At 33.9% G+C, this 21677-nt stretch overlaps 2 protein-coding genes across 2 annotated transcripts; one reads left to right on the forward strand and one right to left on the reverse strand.

Annotated features, from left to right (window-relative positions):
- The first annotated feature begins 158 nt into the window (after positions 1-158).
- On the forward strand, positions 159-8195 carry LOC119840752 (puromycin-sensitive aminopeptidase). Its single transcript, XM_038367480.1, has 12 exons — positions 159-617; positions 699-1660; positions 1915-2104; positions 2177-2290; positions 3235-3369; positions 4211-4303; positions 4459-4608; positions 4962-5239; positions 5588-5807; positions 6139-6261; positions 6488-6703; positions 7419-8195. Exons 1-11 carry the CDS (start codon positions 231-233, stop codon positions 6698-6700), a joined length of 2865 nt encoding a protein of 954 aa, XP_038223408.1. The 5' UTR covers positions 159-230; the 3' UTR covers positions 6701-6703; positions 7419-8195.
- An 855-nt stretch (positions 8196-9050) lies between these two features.
- LOC119840755 (F-box/LRR-repeat protein 16) lies at positions 9051-14507 on the reverse strand. The gene is made up of 7 exons (XM_038367488.1): positions 14323-14507; positions 13189-13852; positions 12987-13109; positions 12622-12790; positions 12142-12337; positions 11814-11962; positions 9051-11442 (listed from the first exon to the last, which is right to left on the reverse strand). Exons 2-7 carry the CDS (start codon positions 13759-13761, stop codon positions 11294-11296), a joined length of 1359 nt encoding a protein of 452 aa, XP_038223416.1. The 5' UTR covers positions 13762-13852; positions 14323-14507; the 3' UTR covers positions 9051-11293.
- Between the last annotated feature and the right edge of the window lie 7170 nt (positions 14508-21677).

The raw sequence follows: 21677 nt of genomic DNA on the forward strand, positions 1-21677 counted from the left end.
GTTATGCAACCCGGGCGAAATCGATACAGAGGACCCGGGACAGGCTAGTGTATTAATAATGTATTTTAACTATCTAAATTCTAAACATAACCTAAAAGATTGAGAATTGTCAAGTTACGTGAAGTGACGGACAGACACATTGAAATGACATCGATTTTATCATTTGAGAAAATCAAAACGGCCTGCGAATTCAAATTTATTTCTTTTTATTTGATAATTAATTATTTTCCATGTCATTACAAATTTTACATGCTTTGCGTTCTTCTGTTCATTTACAATTATTTGGCAAATATGTTTATCAACGAAACTTAAGTCGCCATTGCAAATTGTTACGTAGCATAGACCGTTATTTAGAGTGGGGTACCGGGCGTGCGAGGGGGGTACGTATTGGCTGTGCGGGTGCAATCGGAGTGCGAGTTCACTCTGTCACTCGGTCATTACGGTATTTCTCTTGCGTACGGCCCACATTTACGATATTGAAAGAAAAAGTGACAATGCCAGAAAACAAACCGTTTCAACGACTTCCTAAAAATGTTATTCCAAAACATTACGAATTACATTTAATTCCTAATCTAGAAAAATTCTCATTTACGGGCTCTACTAGGGTGAAAGTGTCGGTAAGAGGAAATTTCATCATTTAGTTATTACAAATACCTAGTTTCCATGTGACGTACTAACAACGACGCGCTAAATTTCAGATTGTTACCTCTACCAAAGAAATTGTGCTCAATAGCTTAGATTTGGAGTTCAAGAGTGTTAAACTCCAATATGATGAAGGTGGAGCAGCTACTACACTTAATCCAGTGGAAGTTAAAGTCGATGCAGCAGATGAAACAGCTACTATCGTATTTGACAATGAGTTGCCTGAAGGGACCGCAACATTGTTTTGCGATTTTGTTGGTGAAATCAATGATAAAATGAAAGGCCTCTACAGAAGCAAGTATTTGACTCCTAGTGGCGAAGAACGCTATGCAGCAGTAACTCAATTTGAGGCCACAGATGCTAGAAGATGTTTTCCTTGCTGGGATGAACCTGCTATCAAAGCTACATTTGATATAACTTTGGAAGTGCCCTCTGATAGAGTTGCATTGTCTAACATGCCAGTTAAAGAAGAGAAAATAATTGGTGATAATAAAGTAATGCAGTTTGATACAACACCAATCATGTCTACATACTTAGTAGCTGTTGTGGTGGGAGAGTATGATTATGTGGAGAAAAAGTCTAATGATGGAGTACTTGTACGTGTTTACACCCCAGTGGGGAAAAGCAAACAGGGATTGTTTGCACTGGAAGTGGCTGCTAAAGTTCTTCCTTATTATAAGGAATACTTTGATATTGCATATCCATTGCCAAAAATAGACTTGATTGCTATTGCAGATTTTTCAGCAGGAGCTATGGAAAATTGGGGTCTAGTCACCTACAGAGAAACTTGTCTTCTTGTTGATGAAGAGCACACTTCCGCTGTGAGAAGACAGTGGATAGCTTTGGTTGTAGGACATGAGTTGGCTCACCAGTGGTTTGGTAACTTGGTAACTATGGAATGGTGGACGCATTTGTGGTTAAATGAGGGTTATGCATCATTTGTTGAATTCCTGTGCGTCAATCATCTGTTTCCAGAATATGATATATGGACTCAGTTTGTGACCGAGACATACATAAGGTAAGTTAATTCATTATTAAGTACACGATTCTATATATAGTGATTCTAAACATAGCATCAAGTTGGCTAAATCACCATAATGATTTTCAATTTTATTGTAACACTTTAATTTAAATTGAAATGAAAATTGCAAATTCATTGAAGAATAAAATTGGAGCGCCGCCAAGTTCATACATACAAGTCATTCAACTTTGTGTTGGCATTGTTTTGTTTACAAAAAATACACAACTATATGTAGTGTAATAAACTTTCAGAGCGCTAGAATTGGACTGTTTGAAAAATTCACATCCAATTGAAGTCCCTGTAGGTCATCCATCAGAGATAGATGAAATATTTGATGATATTTCATATAACAAAGGTGCATCGGTTATTCGGATGTTGCATAGATACATTGGTGATGATGATTTCCGCAAAGGCATGAATATTTATCTCACTCGACACCAGGTTAGTTTTTTTATATACAAATTTTCTTTATCTTTCTGTATAATATTAATAACAATATTTATTTTTAAATAGTACAAAAACACATTCACCGAAGATTTGTGGGCAGCACTTGAAGAAGCTTCAAATAAGCCTGTAGGAGCTGTCATGTCAACTTGGACCAAACAAATGGGTTTCCCGATGGTGCAGGTAAAACAAAATTAGTATTTAAACTGAATTATTTCTTATTTGCATTGATTTCTAAATTTACTATTTATTTACTATTGTCTTCTTAAAATTAATAATATAATTGTTTTTATAATAGCAATGAATCAATATAACTATAGCTTGGCAATGGTGTGTATGTAATTAAATTTGTAACTGTTTTATTGTGTTTATAACCCATTGTTATGTGGTGGCAAAGTTGAAGTGATTCAGTCCATTGTAATTATGCTTATGTATATTTCAATGGTTCATTGTTTCTAAGAGATAATTATAAAATAAAATGTATGTTAAATTCTGTTGATTAACATTTTAGTATACATATTTTCAGAGGCACTACCTCATTTCTTTTTATGTTCATGGGCAATGATGATCACTTAAAATAAGGCAAACCACCAGCTCAATTGCCCTCTATTACAAAAAAAAAAAAATTATTTGTCTCAGTCATATTTTATGTTCTTAACCTTTTTTTGCTAAGTAAAGTGATCATGGACAAATTTCAACATTGTTTTTTTTAACTGACATATAAAATTCAATCCTTTCAAGTCTCCAAGTTTCCTTTCAATACAAAAGTTACATGAATAAAATTTACAGGCTAACTAAAATTAACTTTGCTGATAAACCTTGCATATACAATTTATTTTTGTTTATGAAGAAAACAATAGCTTTATCTTATCTCTAATAGTGTGAGTAAATGATATTATAGTGTTTTTGAAATAAATGAATTATTTTATATATTTAATAACACTGTAAAGCCTTATTTCGTATAGATTTAAATACATATTATTGTTTAGAATCATTTTAAAAGAAGCATAAAGTTTTTTTTTATTGCTAAAAGCAATAAATTTACAAGTATAGCATTGCAAACATTATTTAAAGAATAAATCTTCACCAAAAAAGTATGTGTAGAAAATTTGCTTTCCTACTTTTAGGTTAGTTCAGAGCAAAGGGGGCCCCATCGTGTATTAAAACTGACGCAGCAAAAATTCTGCGCTGATGGTAGTCAAGGTGATGACATAATATGGATGGTGCCCATCACTATCTCTACACAGGAGCAACCTTCAAAGGTAAAATCACTTGGTATCTGAGATAACTCTTATAGATTTGAAGTATTATTGACCCAGTTTTTCAAGTTCATTTCCTCATTCAATTGATAAGCTCATGTTATCTTTGATTAAATTGATGATACATATCTTTTTGCATTGATTCAGTGCCAAATGTATTTTTATCATTTATAGTTTGATATGCATTTTATAAATACTACGAAAAAGTAGTAGATTATACTGATGATTAAAAAAATATTTCATAAATTTGCTCAACAGATTTGTGTTACGTTTGTTACATTTTATATCAAGAACAAATATGATATGCACTTCTTTATCATTAATTTCTGTTTATAGAAACAGTCACCAGATAAATTATCAAATGAACAGACTACAGTACATAAAATATGTGAATGTGATGTTAACATACTTGCAAAACAATCAGCATCTACTTTTCCTACTGTTGAAAAATATAAGTTAAAAGATAGTAAAGTAAATAATTTATTAAATTATTATTCTTGTAGATGAAGTTGATCTAGAGTACTATAAATTTAAATAGCATTAGATAAAGATTTTGATTACAGTATTTGAGCCTTGTTTTATTTTAAGTGTGGTAGCTGCGTAGCTTTTCGCGCAATTTTATTCACTATTTAAAAAGAAAACAATCACATTCAAAAGTATTGTATTAAAAAAAAAAAATATTCAACAATTAATAATTATAGAATACTTATTCATTAGAGATGGTAGTGGACATACAGCTGAATGTAGTACATTAATTAATATATAACTGTATGTGAATATTGAAATATCATTAATTATATAAAAAACAAAATCAATCCTTATTCACAAAGTTTCTGTGTCACAGGTGGCACTTTCAACAGTTCTGGATAAACGATCACAAGAAGTTGTATTGGAAAATGTGGCTGAGGATTCTTGGGTCAAACTGAACCCTGGGACTGTAAGTATTCATTATGTAATCTAAGTGTAAAACCTGTTTTTAAGTTACCCTTTCTTACATATACTTGTTTTATGCAGCTGTTTATTATACTGTATACTATATTATAGTAAATAAATAAATACTATATGCTAAATTATCATTATATTGTCTTACAGGTTGGATATTACCGCACGCGGTATGAGCCAGCTTTATTGGAGCGTTTGGTGGGCGCTATTCGTGATGGATCTTTGCCGCCTCTAGATCGTCTTGGTTTGCTTGACGATTGCTTCGCGTTTGTGCAGGCGGGGCATGCACACACTAACGAGGTATGTAACATTTTTATATTGCTATCCTGTTCAAATTATACACGCAAATAACATATAAAATTATAAACGAATAAAATTAATTTGCAAAATATGATCTTCACGATTTGTCAGTCGTAGCTGGCATACGTATAAAAAAGAAATATAAATTGAAATTATCAATAAACGATGATGACAAATATTCATATAACATAAAAAGCACGAAATAATTTTTTACATTTTTGGGCTTTTTACAAAAATGGCAGCCTTTAATAGATATAGTTCATTTAGCGTCTACATTTTTTTGATAAGGATTAATGTTCTGATGTGACTAACTTCCTTATACTATTTTTATTGTATTTACATTATATTTTTAGTCACTGAAACTGATGGAAGCATTCAGCAATGAAACCAATTTCACCGTTTGGTCATCGATAGCGAATTGCTTATCGAAACTCAGCGCTCTATTTTCACACACGGCTCTCGATAAACCTCTTAAAAATTACGGCCGCAAACTATTTGCCAATGTAACTAAGCGCTTGGGCTGGGATGCTGAAGAAAAGGAGAGTCATTTGGATACTCTTCTCAGAAGTTTGGTGCTCAACAGGATGATCAGTTTTGAAGATCCTGACACAATAAAAGAGGCTAAAATTCGGTGAGTTTTAGTGAGTGTGAACATTATGTAACTTGTTGCTTTTATACTGTCATAAATAACTTGTCGACAGTGAAATGAATTTATATTAATGGATTTAAAAAAATATTATTTCTATGTTTATTTTATCACTATCCCGATTTTTCATAACACATATCGTAAGCTAACTGATCGGATTTGAACAGTTTTTTTGTTTGTTAAAATTGAATTCATCCGAAAAATAACTTAAGAGATTGAAAGCCTAGCAGAAAAATGTCTACCGGGCGTGGTTCGGGTGAAAAGCACACACTCATTGTACACCACTTCCGCTTGGAGAACGGCTGATAAAATAACGTTGACGTGCGCACGCAGGTTCGAGAAGCACACGAGCGGCGCGTGCCCGCTGCCGGCGGACCTGCGCTCGGCGTGCTACCGCGCGGTGCTGGCGGGCGCGGACGCGGACACGTTCGAGCGCTTCCTGCAGCTGTACCGCGCGGCCGACCTGCACGAGGAGAAGGACCGCATCAGCCGCGCGCTCGGCGCCGTCAAGGATCCCGCGCTGCTCAACCGCGTGCTCCAGTTTGCTATCTCTGTTAGTATGCATACGTACGGCTGCTGGTTAAAGCGGTCATTGCTTTTGAGGTGATAACTTCTTGAGGGAGGGTGAACCGCTTTGTTACGTAACGCGTTGCTGTGCCAGTCTGTCTAACGTCTCTTTCGCTCACGTATGTGCCAGAGGTAGGCAGGCTCCTCTCGCTAATTACTAATTAACCATACTTTGTTTAAGTTATCACTCCTGTCGGGCGTTTCGAGATACGCTCGTTTTTTTTTTATTTAAACTTTGCAGTCCTCAAATAAGATATAACAAAATCTTGCGGCTTTTAGAGGAAAATCCATAAAACGTAAAAAAAAAATATTTTCAGGATGAAGTTCGTTCTCAAGACACGGTGTTTGTGATCGTTTCTGTGGCAGTGAGCAGGAATGGACGTGATCTGGCCTGGCAGTTCTTCAAAGACCACTGGCAAGAGTTCATGGATCGTTACCAGGTATCTATTAAATTTTGTAAATATATAAAACAATATCAAACAGACAAAAAAGAATGTGCGTGCTATAAACCTTTTTTTCATAGTCATCGTATGAAAACCTAAACGATCTTTTGATCTTAGTACACTTAATCATTGACACCCTTTATATTTAATTGTTATTTTGAATTTTCAACGCTAAAAGCGAAGAAAAAAATAGAATTTCGATTCACACAATATCCCACAACAGGGCGGCTTCCTGCTCGCGCGCCTGGTGAAGTCCACGACGGAGAACTTCGCGTCGGAGGCGAGCGCCCGCGAGATAGAGGAGTTCTTCGCGACGCACAAGTCGCCCGGCACCGAGCGCAGCGTGCAGCAGGCGCTGGAGACCGTGCGCCTCAACGCGGCCTGGCTGCGCCGCGACCTCGCCTCCACCACCGCCTACCTGCAGCCCTACCACTGACCGGTGAGCGCCGCGCCCCACATCATCCTGTCGTCATCACTCACAAAACACACACACTCAATAATAGTCATTCATATATGAAAATGCAGATAGATACCTGTTACCCATATATAAAACTAACTGCGCCCCGTGGTTTCACCGGCGTAAGTCCGTCTCCCGTAGGAATATCGGGATAAAAAGTAGACTATTTGTTATTCCAGTTGTCCAGCTGTCTTCGTACCAAATTTAATTGCAATCGGTTCAGTAGTTTTTGCGTGAGAGAGCAACAAACGCACACAGATCCTTACAAACTTTCGCATTTATAATATTAGTAGGATTTAAATATAAACGTTATTGCTAACTTTGATTTATTTATCGGTTTTAATTAACAGCGTCGAAGTGACAATATGACAATTCTATTCTCAATTGGATGGCATAGTACCGTCCGCCGGCCTTATCAGACATCCGTTGTAGTAGGTCGTTTCAGAAATGAGACAACAAAAATTAAGTAAAAAGTGGAAAACCAACCAAACAAAGGAAACAATCTGCTTCGCGTCGCCAATCAAGCACAATACTTTAAAAGTCGCTTTTCAGTGGCATGAACCTGCACATTTTCGAGATTGCTCAATCCTTGCTTACAAAGTTTATTACAGCATGATAATTAGACCGAACTCTCCAGTCTCCTTCGCAATATGTATTTGTAAAGAATTATGAATTAAATTTAAAAACATTGTTTCAGAATCTATAACACAAGACTGAAAGCTACAACGAAATAACAAAGCATCATTATTTTCAATTGGGTAAACATTGTATAAGTTTAATTTATTTTCTGACATAATAAAGTATTGTATTGATATTTACCTGTTATATCTAATTTGTTAATTATTGTAATAGTATCATAGAAAATTATTACGGAAAAGTTAATGAGTTAAGATTGGCTAAAAATACTTTGTTTTTTTGTTATTTACAAATTAAACCTTATTCACCAAACAAAAACTTCGTACCATAACAATATTATGGATAATTATATTCACTTGAATTTATTTCACTTTATTATAAATTAAACTTAGCATTTACTTAAATATAACAATGCACCAAAACTTGCATAACAGACAAAAACTGTATAAATGTATAAATTATAATTTATCTTTATAAAGACTTCTTTTGCGATATTGTAGCTAGTACGCTATGGTGCTCATACTTTGTGTTGATTCAAAAATGTTTCTGTAATATAATGTTTAGTTTTACTAGAAATTCAATTAGTTGCTTACTAATCAATCATATTACATAATAAGGTAATTTCAATAGGCACTTTCTCAAACACTCTAGAATTGTATTTTAGTTGTCTTACATTTCCTATAAAAATAATATTAGAAACATCGATTTGATTTGATGTGGATGATATTATGTTATTATAAGAAGTGTTATAAAGTTACCAGCATTTAATGTCCATTTGTTGTCTTGAGTTTTGTAAGACTGTGTTATTGAAATAAATCGTACAAAAGTACCTGCAAAATTTGTTTCATTTGTATATATGATACTAATAAACTCCTTATACTCCATTCTCGTTAATACAACAGAAACCCAAAAAAGTAAAAATAAACTTTATTGTAATTAGGAAGCTCCCTCGTACCGACTCCCGTCCCGTTAGACCCAGATTGAAAACTTAATAAAAATGTATAGCTCATTTCGCTCAGTGGAGATACTGAAATCGGTCCAGTAATTTTTGTGTGAAAAAATTACAAAACACAATTTTTCCTCTTCACAATATTAGCTCATTTATAGTATTATTTTCTGTGGCTTAGATTGGGATGTTGGTTACACTACTTGTAACTCATGCACAATTGAAAGGGTTTTAATGATTTCTGGTTTTATAAGATGAAGATGGACGATTTCAGGATTAGGATCTTAGGCATTTGAGCAATGGCAAATTTAAAACTTTCGCAAATTTTTCGTGGTAAATTTCAACTAATTGTTATACCTTCACAACCTAAAACTTTTTGTAAAGTTTTTTTGTAATTGCGCATGTATCGTATTGATCTAGAATACATTTTTTTATGTCATCGTCGGCAATGGTAAGCGCTGCCACCACCCATGAATATTTGGAGTAAGGTCAACTGACCTTACTTGCAGTTGCAAGACTTACGCTTTTACAAATGGATTGCAGACTCCAAATTAGAAAGGGACTAAGAAAGGATTAACGAGAGGAATAAAGGAAAGGACTGGGAAGGGTAAGAAAAAGGATATGGGCCACACCATCAAAAAATCTAATTTTGTTCTCGGTACGACCATTTAAAAAACGTACCGCTAAGGAGCGTTCTTCCAATGGCGACTTTGTTAAAATTTAAAAATAAATAAATAAAACACTTAATAAAACAGTACATCTATATTGCACTATAACATCTCACTTTGTATTATACAAATAAAAGGTGACTATAAATTATAATATTATACAGAAATCATACAAACACAAAATTATAGTACTTAATTACACTGCAACACAAACCATTACACAAATATATATATAGGTGGGTGTTTTGTAACAAGGGCTAAACAATCGACCAGAATAAGTGATAATGGCACGCATAATTTTACAAATAAATAAAAGACCTGAATCATTATATGTCTAATTAATTTCTACCACACATACAAAAATATAGATTTAACACACACAGTGAAGACAATATAAGTTATGCAAAAAAGACAAGCCAAATACTTGTTTTGAAAAAATCACAGAACATTTTATTAGACTGTGATTTAGCATCTGTAGGCGAATACTATTTAAATAGAGAAGAATTACATAGTATTGCTTAAATAGTTTAATTACAACCATTTTCATAAAGGTACAAATAACATACGTCTCTCAACAATGCAATATCTATTATGAGATAATTTTAATAGACAGTCTAATAATGTTATATCCGGAACAACTATATACATAATGGTCAATCTACATCTAAAATAATAACAAAATTAGACTCTCACATCTAAATTCTAAAGAGGAAAGGATGTGAGGTTTTCAAAATAATTATAGCAATTCTTGAAACTTCTACTCTAATGTATACTACAATATATTATGTGTAATAAAAACACTCGTAATGCTGTGTTTGTTATAATTTATGTACCTCGACTTCAATTTCCAACTATCATTCTATTTATTGCATTAGCTAAACTTCATTGTATATACTAATATACAACTTTATCATCTATCTACTACAATTAAGTTTTTATCTGGTAATATTGCTCCAGAAATTCGTTATTTAATGAAATCTATATAATTTTTATTAATATTAAGATTTTTAATAAAATGATACAAAATTAAGAATAATTTGCATAGTTTGCATACTATTATTCCACATAAAATAAAAAGGCTTTAAAATGTTGGTTTGTATTTATAATTGTAATCAATACAATAATGACGAGAAGCATTTTTCGTTTAACTAATATTTTCGCTTTTATATTTATGAGTATGTAAATACATTATATTATGGTAAATTTACATATTTTCTCTTTACGTGTAATTCACACACACAAACACACACACTTGTACATAAGATTCGGACGGTATAGTAATAAAATCGTAAAAATAAAAGTAAAAATCATATAAAACAAATACAAACTTATATTAAAAATGCATTGACTAGACTTTGATTCAATTAAATTTTAAAGCGTAAAAGATGTTAATAAAAGGGCGTCGTTCTAAATTATTATCTTTTCAAGTAAAATAGAATAGACGTTATAGTTCAATGTTTCTATAACCAAACATATTGTTTACAGAGTAGGGTAAGGTATTCATGAACTTTATATTAATATTTATCGATGAAAGATTCAAATAATCTTTGTATATACTCCAATAAGTATAATATAAATTCAGCAGCAATAGATGCGCATAATGTATAAAAAGATAAAAGTTTTACGAAAAATCCAGAAATATGGATATAGCAACGAAATTATTCATGGAGTATTAATGATTTCAAATAAAATGTATTTGAGAGAAACTTGAGCAAACAAATATTACTGTAATAGTAAATTTGTGAGTTTACGAAAATATTGCAGTAAAATAAATCAGATTTTGCTAGGATTATAATATACAAAATATGTATACTTAATTAAAAAAAGCTTATTTGACAACTTACAAAGGTAGTATGCGTCGTAAACAAAATTGGACCGCCCATTACTTTAATAATACTTTTGAGTTGCGCATATTTTTCTTTAAGAGAAATAATTATCAGCACAGCGTAGTAATAACGAAGCTTATAAAATATAATATCGAAAATAGTCGTTATATCATTCGAGATTCTGTTTAGTCTTATATTTGAATATAATTACAGGCATATTGCACAAACTCTATGAATTGACTATAACATTTCAGCATAAAGTGTAAATCTGGTAATGTAATCAATATATTAAATACAAATTGTACTTTTGGCTGGGATGGCTATTATAGAAAATTTCGGGCGGGATTTCGCAAACCGAATGCTGCAATTGCTTAGTCCATTTTTCCAGAGTAATTGTTTGTTTCACTTGACTTTCGACGGTGCATAACTGAGTTTTTAGTCGCGAAATTCAGCCGTAGTTTTCACAATGTTTCCCTGGCCACAAGCGAATGGTAAGTTACTCAATGATGACGCATCGCGGCAGGTGTTCATGCAAATAGTCGAACAGTTCAGGCGAAGCCCCCGGACAGTTTGTGAGCTCGAGTTCGCGCAGTTGTCGCAGTTGGATCAGACTCGACAATCCACCGGAGGTTAGCAATGGACACCCTAAAACAGAAAATAATTTTGATTCATTAGTTACAGCTCCGTCGGCACTACAGGTACTCGGTTGATACGGCTCGCGCGCCGAGCTCAGGTAACGATTTTTAATTGTAAAACCATTTCACCTTGTTAACTCGTTAAGGTCATCATTAAGTTTTTTTGTGTCATAAATATGAAAGCGGGAAGAATATTTGATGTTTGTTCGACTCTTAAATGCATTAATTTGGTGTATGAATATTTATGGTTTGTTAATAAGCACGGGTAAATTTCACCACACCGCGCGTCGCACAGCGCCGCCAACGACTGCATCGTGCTCACGTAGCCCACGCCGATGTGCTGCAGTGTGGTGTGTAGTGCAGTGCAGTGTGATACAGTACCGGCCAGCGAGAGCAGCTGCAGCGCGCGCATGCCGCACAGATGCTGCACGCCGAAGTCGCGCAGCTGCGAGCACCAGCGCAGCCACAGCGCCACCAGCGACTGCATCGTGCTCACGTAACCCACGCCGATGTCCGTTATGTGCACGCACCTGGCGGGAATTTTTTTTTTTATTTAACGATTTTGTGTTGTTTTCACCTATATATATTGTTAAAAATTTGCATAAGACATGAGTTACATGATTAAAAGAATTATTGTTTAGAAAATAATAATCTGCTCAAAGCATCATTAAGGTATTTTTTTTATCAAATTGAAATAAAATTAGTTTACCTGTCAAGTGTTAACTCTTCAAGTTGATTGAGATCACAGGCAATATACTCCAAGGCATTATCAGTAACTCGAGGACACCAGCTAAGGTCCAGACTACGAAGACGAGGCAAGTTTTCCGCCACTAGTTCCACTCCTTCATCGGTTACTTTGCTGCACCCACTCAATGATAGCACAGTAAGGTTGGGCAGCGAGTGCACTGGAAACATAGATATACAAAGTGATAATATTGTTGTTTAGATTAATAATCTGAAATTATTTCTACAAATTTTCTGTCAAAACACAAATCCTTTTTCTGATAAAATAAAAAAAACAATAAATAAAATAGAAATTATTTATTGAACAACTCATACATCACATAAAACATGGACTCCAGACTTCCAATATAGCCTTTGCTGTGTTTTTGGAGTCTGTGTCGAAATATATTGTGAATATGGTTAGGTTTCAACAGAACTGAACAATCTCAATATTTAATTTCCTTACCTATATTAACAACTCCATGGTTAGTGAGCTCCCAACAACTATGTAAGCGCAATATACTTAATGATGCACTTTGCTTTTGTGAGAAGTAACCCAGTGCTGCATCGGTGACATGATATGCTTGTAATGAGAACTCATATAGAGATGGTAAGAGTTGTGCCACGGCCCCAACCTATGTGAGAAACAAAAAAATAATTATATTTAGATTTACTATATTTCCTATTGTACTGACTAATTTTGTAATTTTGTACTCACTAAACTAAAATGTTTGAGGGTCAGATTTTAATAATCTATATCATTTAATGATTATTTCTATTGGAAACTACATGTATAAATATTTCAGTTAAAAATCTGTCTGAAAAACTTACAGCTTCATCAGCAATATTAATACAATCAGTAAGTGTGAGTGAAACAATCCTTGGTGTTAAACATGCCCATATACCAGCTTCTGTTATTTCATTACAGCCAGTTAATTCAAGTTCAAAAAGAACCTAAAAATCAATCATTATTGTTAGAATAAGCTATTGGATATGTTATTATGTTAATTAGTTTAATTAAATGCATACACACCTCTAAATGATCCAGAATAGATTCTAAGCCTCTGTCTGTTACTGTACAGCCCTTCAAGCTTAAAGCATTTACATGGTTAGCTGATAGTGGAAATATTCTAATGAACTCATTGATGTCATCATCTGAAGCAGCTATGAGAACCAAACCACGAATACCTCTTCTAACAATTGAATTATAAAACCTTTGCATGCAACATTCTGATTCTGATCTACTTTCACGAAAATCTACAACTGCCACAAGACCCGACCACCAGCGGGTAGAGGAATATAGAATATCTCTCCATTTAGTGCAAACTTGAGCAAGCGTTCTCCTATCATTAGAATTAAAGTAAAGGAAAAATTTTTCAAGAAATCTTTCTTCTAAAATAAACTGACTCCAAACAAGCGGCCGAGGTGCGGGTCGGCGTCTGCGCGGTATTCTGGGGGCGGAGGTGGCGGGACCGCATAGTGCGTTTGCAACTCGTTCGACAACGCCAGGTGATCTCTTCCTGCCACGAAGTCCGAGGCCGGTGATGCGTCGCGATAGTTCTGCGGAGGCGCGCTCCACGACGCCCTGTGCAGACACCGATGACATCTTCACCTTCACGCGGCGTATGGTGTCGGCCGTCCGCCCACCCCCGGAGGCTGCGCCGCTAGCTCCGTGCTCACAACCCGCCACTTTGCCGCTGATAATATTAATATAAAGTATAACATCAATTTGGCTAAACAATTCTGACAGACATAAGTAAAAAACCTAATTCCCTAAAATGCAAACATTTTTAGTACATCCAAACTAAAATATATAATACGTACTTAATTTGACACAAAATTTCAAATACAAAAATAAAAATTTGATTTTTAACCATTTTCAAATGATCTATATATAAACATTCAATAATTGTTGATGATAAACAATTTAACAATTGAATATTTACTGAAACTTTGTTTTCAGCGTTTAAGTTAATCTTTTTATTTTAGGCAAGTAAAAACATTTTTATTTTTTGTTAAAATACGAAAGCGATAATCTATTCTAATGAATTATTTGAAACGTGAAAATACGATACACACAACAATATATCCTAATTCAATATGTAATCTGCTATAATAATCAAATAAGATAAAATTTAGATAAAAATCAATGAAATAGCGTACAAACCTATAAATTTGTATCCAGCTTTAAAATCCACATTTTGTTTTGAAAAAAAAATATAATAGGGCTAATAATAAGGTGATTTATTTTTCTCGAGACAAAGTAACATATAATTAAATCAACTGTAATGCCCTAAAATTAAAAATAACCCTAAATTGCCCTAAAAGTAAATTACAAAAAAATTACAAACGACCAATGACGCTGTCATTCAACATTCAATGCACAGAAATAGTAGGGATCACAGAGTAAGAAATACACTACGGACAGATCAAGATTATTATTTAATAGATAATATTTACGCACAGATAAATGTTACCTATAACCTTATCTCAACATGTAAAATCTGTTCACCCTTTATATCCATGGGTTGAGTAGCGACGAAAGAGTAATATAGTACTACGGGTTGCGTCAAAGAGTAGTATAATAATGGTTTGCGTCTACCAACTTACAAAATTGATGGGGAGTGAAAGCAAGTATTATATTATATGTGATACAATTATGTATTTACATAGGCGAAATATATCTTTGCATCACCAAAGAGTAGTAATGCGCATTGAGTATAATACATTCCATGTATATTAACTTACTCACGTAGTGACTAGTTCTTACTTCTTAATCTGTAATTTACTCTTTGGTATAATACCAAACACCAGTTCCCAACTTAGGGGTTTTCCCCCCAAATTTAGGAGGTAAATTAGTGGAATGGGATTTTTTTAGGGGTTTTATATGTTTAGGGGTATTATTAGGGTTTTTCTGAATATATAATATTCTGAATATAATAGAGCTATCCAATGCAATAATCAATAAAATTTATTTTTTCACCTAGCGAATGACTTAGGACTGGGTGACATCTAGTGTACCTAATTATATTTTTCTACAATGTTAACATGTATGATTTTAAAAATTCTGACTCTTCAGAGGAAACTGACATAATTTTTAATGTATTAGTTAATTTATAAATAAAAAACATTGACAAATATTACTGAATATTACTTATTATATTATTTTGATTGAATATTATTTTTTAGGGGGATTTTCAAATAATTGACGCAGTTTTAGGGGGTTTTGACTTAGAGTTAGGGGTAAATATTTCTGAGAGTTGGTAACACTGCTGAATTTGTCAGTTGTCATCTATCACTTTTGAAATCTACAGATTTTATGTGTTGTTCGGTGGTCGTTCGGGTTATTTATTTTATGTATTACCGTAATTTTGTGACTTAGTCGAACTTTTAATATCTTTGATACTAATAAAATCATATTCAGAATATACTTGCTTTAAAAGATATCTCGATCTAATAATATACATCAAAAGAAATGGAGTTTGCAGATGCGATACCGGTTACATTTAAAGAAATAACTCCAAATCATAATCTACCCGAAAAATGGAAAGAAATTGTTCTTAACACAGGTGTGTTTTATTTTATAGTACAAACTAGGGTGTTTATTGTGTCATGAGTTTACAAATATTATTGTAACCTCTTCAATGCCCACAGGTGGTACTCATAGTACCCTACAAGATATAAAGTTGCCACAAAAAGCTGGTGGTTATTGGTACAAGGAGTCTGATAAGTCTAGTACAAGGAATAGATTTATATACTGGTATGATTTTAATTGAAATAATTAATATGTTTCATTTTATTAAAAATTAAGATATAATTTTTTTTGCAGGCAAACTACGTCAGATTCTATAGAATTAACCGAAGCCTCTTTGGATGTTAATTTGTCAGCCTGTAATTTAAGATGTAAAGTAGCTCCTGTGACACCACCATTGAATAATATATCATTCTATGAAAGAAAATCATCTCAACAAATTATAATTTTGGCTGCCACAGTATCATCAGTTCACAGACTAATATTTCCTCATCCTGAGAGCTTGGACAGAAAGGTAATAATGATGTTTAAATTACTTACTATTTAAATATATATTATTTGAATTATATTAATTTTAACATGTCTTTATTTCAGTCTACATTTGGTTCTCTGAGCAATACAACTACATCAATATTTTATGATACTAGTGCTGTAAATAATCCAAATAATTACTATATTCTCAATCAGTATTCTATTTCTAGTGAGTATAATAATCTTTATTTTTAACATATGATAGAATGAATGTAATATAAAGAAATATTGCTGGATAAAATGAAATGACTTGTTTTTAGATACGGGCGTGGCTCATTCTTGTTCGTCAATATTAAGAGACAATGGAGAGGCAGTTTTTGCTTTGGCGTTTGGTTATGGTGGAGAAGGGGGTTTGTTACTTGTGAAGCTTCCAGTTACAGGTGCAGCGGTTACAACAGTTTTGAAAAGAGAATCAAATGTACCAAGATTTCTTTCTGGCCTTACTGGTGCTTTGAGGTATATAATATAACTTTCATCCAATGCAAGTTTCCATTGTAGTCATGGTTTAAATGGCAATATAAATTTGTAAATATATAATGGTATTTTGTTATTATAGTAAGGATACAATGTTTCTATAAAACTGAATATTATTATTAATATTAATGTCAGCAACTTGCTTATAACGCTTATGATGCTGTGTTCATAAAATTTCAGAGGGAAAACCAACACCGATGGTATAGAGACTTATGGGGTGGTGCTCACAAATGGACTAGCAATAGTAATATGTGGGGACACATGTTTACGAGCTTGGCATTTTGATGAGGGTGGAGCCCCAATTTCTGTATCTGCTCCACTATCACAGACATTGGCAAAACCAAAGCCACTTCGTAAGTATATTTATTTTTCCTTAATAAATTCATAGTATTTGGTCTTTTTCTCTTAAGTTAGTAAGTTGTCTTAAAGTAAAATTTTGTCTTGTGTTGAAAATAGTGTTAGTTCCTCTATTATTTAATGTGTGATTTTCTTTGCAGCACATGGTCATATGCTTCAAAGTACAATTGGCTTGGATGGAAGCACAATACTGGTTGCATACTTATCATTCCCAAATGAGTCTGAATTCATTGTTATGAAGATGCATGATGCAGGAGCTGCTGGTGTTAAATTCTCACAGATTTGTCACATATTTGGACCGCAGGTACTTTGTAACATTAATACAATTTTACGGATTTCGTTAGTGTAGAAAGCTAAAAAAACTGAATATCTCACATTTAAATTATATCTAAATTAATTTCAGATGGATCTCCTTGATTATACTATTGGTTATGGTGATAACAGTCATGTCATTTGGGCACTGTGGTCGCAACCAGATGGGGATGCTGTAATAACAAGTAAGGAAAATATGATTTAAACTTGTTTTCACACCTACATTGCGCAGTATACACTCTACTTGTATTTTGATCTAATTCTAAGCAACATTGTCTTATGTATTTTTTAACTTAAGCTGACTTTTTAACACCTTGACTTTAAGCTCTTGTTTTTCAATGTTGTAAGTTCCATATCTTGTCTCATATTGTAAAAACATCTTTCATTTCTTATTATGTATATTATATTCACAGGTAGTGCTATAGGTCCAGAAGTATCATGGCGTGCAGTAGCATCCAAAGAGCCATTGTCTCCTCTTCCCCAATTATCCTCGCATCAGCAATACCGCGATCGTTTGTTGGCCCCTGGTCTATTCCCATTTTCTGTTATTAAGAAAGCTCTAGTGGTAAGTGTTATTTTATATATTATTTTTGTATTAGGCAATACATGTGCGTTATATTTTTATGTCAATATTTTAACAACGCATGGTAGAATAAAATTAAATCTGAAGATTTACAGGAATATCGAAAAATGCTGAAAGAAATACGAACGCCAGATTTTTTAATAATCAATTTTCATTACAAGGTGTTTCCTTTTATTAAAAAAAAATACACATCCTTTAACACCAGATATTACATCAATCGATCTTCAAAACAAAAAAACATATATTTTTTTAATTAGTCTTAATAAAGCCTTAATGCAAGAAATAACTACAATTATCAGATATACCGCCGCACATGGGGTGGTAATGAGCAAATTATCGAGAATGACTTGGGAGAGGCCTGTGTGAACGCAGTGCAAGCGCGACTACGCAATCTCACCGCAAGGGCAGCGGCACCTGACCACTCGCATCTGTTGCATAAGTATGAATCTATCAATTCTTTGTTTTTTTATTTGTTTTATTTGTGTTTGACTTGACAATACACTAATATAATAAAGAGGAAATTTGTATGTTTGTAACGTTTTCAGGAAAAAATTGCTGATTTGAACTGTTGAACCAATTTCAAAACTTGTTTTACTCTTGGAAGATTCAACTTCACTGAGTGACATAGGTTATGTATTGGTACATACAAGTTTTGAAATTGGTTCAACAGTTCAAATCAGCAATTTTTTCCTGAAAACGTTACAAACATACGTGCGAAGCTGGGGCGAAAAGCTAATTTAGTAATACCAGATATTACATCAATCGTTTATACATTTGTTTATCTTTAATAACATTTGTTTATCTTTTTTAACAGATGTTGGTCAGACCTCTACAGTTGGTGTATGCAGTATATGGAGGGATTGCAAAAACCATTAGGCTTGATGGTTACTAATCATGTAAGTTTTAGTTAGCAATGTAAAAGAAAACATCTCCATCTTCTTTATCATACTCTCGCTGCTGGCTGAAAGAACCAAAACTAACAAGGCATCATTAAAATTCATTCTTAATTTATAAATGGTTTAACTAATACAACTTTCTTACTTTCCTTAATATAACAGTTAGATTTTAGACTATTACTAATGTATAGTTTTAAATTTTATGTTGTGTGCTGTTCTGTTATGCAGAGAACTATTTTGGGAATTGTTTTATATATTGATACGATTTTTTGATTTTTCCAAATAATTGATAACAATTGGTAATCTGTTTTTTGTTATTAGAATAGCGAAAGCGACAATGGTTGGTGGTGTGCGGTTGTGCGCCGCTCGGGGGTGTCGCTGGTGAGAGAGCTTGAGCCGCTGGAACGGATGATGCTCTCCCCAGATATATCTATACCCGATGGTAGGTGACTCCGGTATTGTATATAAAAAAAAAAATATTTTTATATGTTGACGTAATTAGAGTCTTTCACTATTATAATAACTTTATTTCACTCTCACTCTTGACACTGTCATGATAAACTAAAACTCAAACATTTATTTATTCAATTAGACTTCTTATTGAATCGTCATTAAATAGGTTTAACATTTACCAACGGTTCGGAAAGCAGTTTCTACAGAGAAGAGCCGGCTAGAAAGTCTGTAGTTGCTCTTTTAAAACAATATCAATTTTACATTTTAATTCTACATAATATGTAAATAGCTACATAACAATGATGCCAAAGAATTGTCCTGTGGTTCTTAAGCGAAAACATTCCATGGATTTTTTAAAATATGTAATATTCCTAGCATGTTTAATGTTTTATATCCATGATTTTCAACATAAAGTGTATAATAATGTTTCTTGTGTTTTTATGTATTGTCAAAAATATTGCAGTATAATTTTTTATTGGATACTATGTGCACATTTCTCATTTAAGTATTGTTTAGAAAAGCTAGAAAAGCGTTTAAAAAAATCCATGTTATAATGTATAATGTTGTATATTGTATTTAAGTATATTTTGAAATAGTAGATAGCTACAGTTGATTAGTAAATATGAATGTTATACGCGCAGAGCTGGGCGAGTGCGAGCTGTCGGCGGACGCGATGCGCGTGGTGGCGGCGGGCGCGCGCTGGGAGCGGGCGGCCAGCGCGGCCGGCGCGGCCGACCTCGAGCGGCGCCTGTTCGCGTGCGCCGCGCCGCAGCACCGCCTGCTGCCGCGCCTGCTGCACCTGCTGCTCGCCGCCGCGCCCGATGACCCCGCGCCGGTACGTGCACCTACCCACACCTACGCACTCGCACACGCACCCACGCGCCCACACACGTACACATCGCGAGCACGCACATATACGTACATGGACTCGCACTACATGAGCGATTTCATAATATAATGATATACATGCCCGGCACATCGTTCTAGCATAAACGGCACATCATTTTTTTTTACATTACATACGCAATCTTACGTCTATGATCTACGTAGTGTATACTAAGTAGTTCACTCTTCTTTTTGGTTAAATTCGAGTCAGCTATGCCAGATGCTCGATCGCTAATCCAGCCCATAAATGATTACAGTACTCAACATTCGGTCGAACTTATGCTTGGGATAATTTTAGAAGCTGTTCTGGTGTAAAATTGCAAACCTTAGATAGATTGCCATGTTTTTTTGGCGATTAACCGAGCGTTGATTCGATGAAATTACCGAAGTTAGATTTGACGACTTTTTTACTTGTAGCTTGAGGTTGTCAGATACTTTAATGGATACATTCTGGAATGTAGAAGTTTGTTTCAAGTTGGTCCAATATTTAATTAATTACACTTTCTAATACTACTTATTAAATAAATTAAATATGAGATTGAGAATGACAAACCATATTTTTACTAGGGAGTGAAGTCATAATTTAAGCACTTTTCTTATATTATTATTTTGCCACTACAAATGTTTATTAGACGGCATGTTTCTATGTGTTTATAAATTTGCAGAGTTTAACACCACAGCAAGTTGATGAGCTGACTTCCATTTTGGAGCCGATCAAAGACTTACAAAACGCAGTTTTGGAATTGAATGATGCTTTAAGATTAGATGTACCTGAAATTGATACTTCGAAAAGTAAGTTATTGCGACATGTTTAAAAGTAAACATGAGAACATTTTAGATATGCATTAAAGAAGGCCTTTAAATAAAAGTTCATAGAGAAATTTATTTTTATTTGTTATCGTTTTAGGTGATGATGAAGATACAAGCGAATACGACAATTTATTTGCAAGCGATCTTGGGGTATCTATTGTGACTGAAGCAATTCGTCAAATGGCTGAAATGAGGTACATATGTCGTATATTTACTAGTGCACATAACTTAAGACACTATATAAGTTAATTTATTACAAAGTTTAGGCGATACCGGCGGTATCCCAAACATGATTAGAAACAGACTAGACTAAAGTAAATATACTTATATTGCTTTGATTGCTTCATCAATCGATCAAGAAGCACTAACAAGGAACGAAACAAAAAAAAACACTAAGCGATGTAAAATTTAAATCCTTTGTCCGAAAGTGGCTGGTGAACTTGTATGGCAGTTGTTTTTTTAACGTGTAGAGCAAGCAAAGGGTGAACCACCATGATGTGATGTGAAGTGGTCACCACCGCCCATAAACACTACACATATACGCTATTTTTTCAATGTCCTAAATAGCGTTATGGTTCGGAATTAGTACTGTACGGGCTAGCCGTACATCTTGATTCAGCGCTTTACACGACCGTCTTCAATTATGACTTATTAAGTCAGTCTGCAATAGCGACTCGTGTAAGGCGCTC

This window comes from Zerene cesonia, chromosome 7, assembly GCF_012273895.1.
Source record: "Zerene cesonia ecotype Mississippi chromosome 7, Zerene_cesonia_1.1, whole genome shotgun sequence".
Lineage (NCBI taxonomy): Eukaryota > Metazoa > Arthropoda > Insecta > Lepidoptera > Pieridae > Zerene > Zerene cesonia.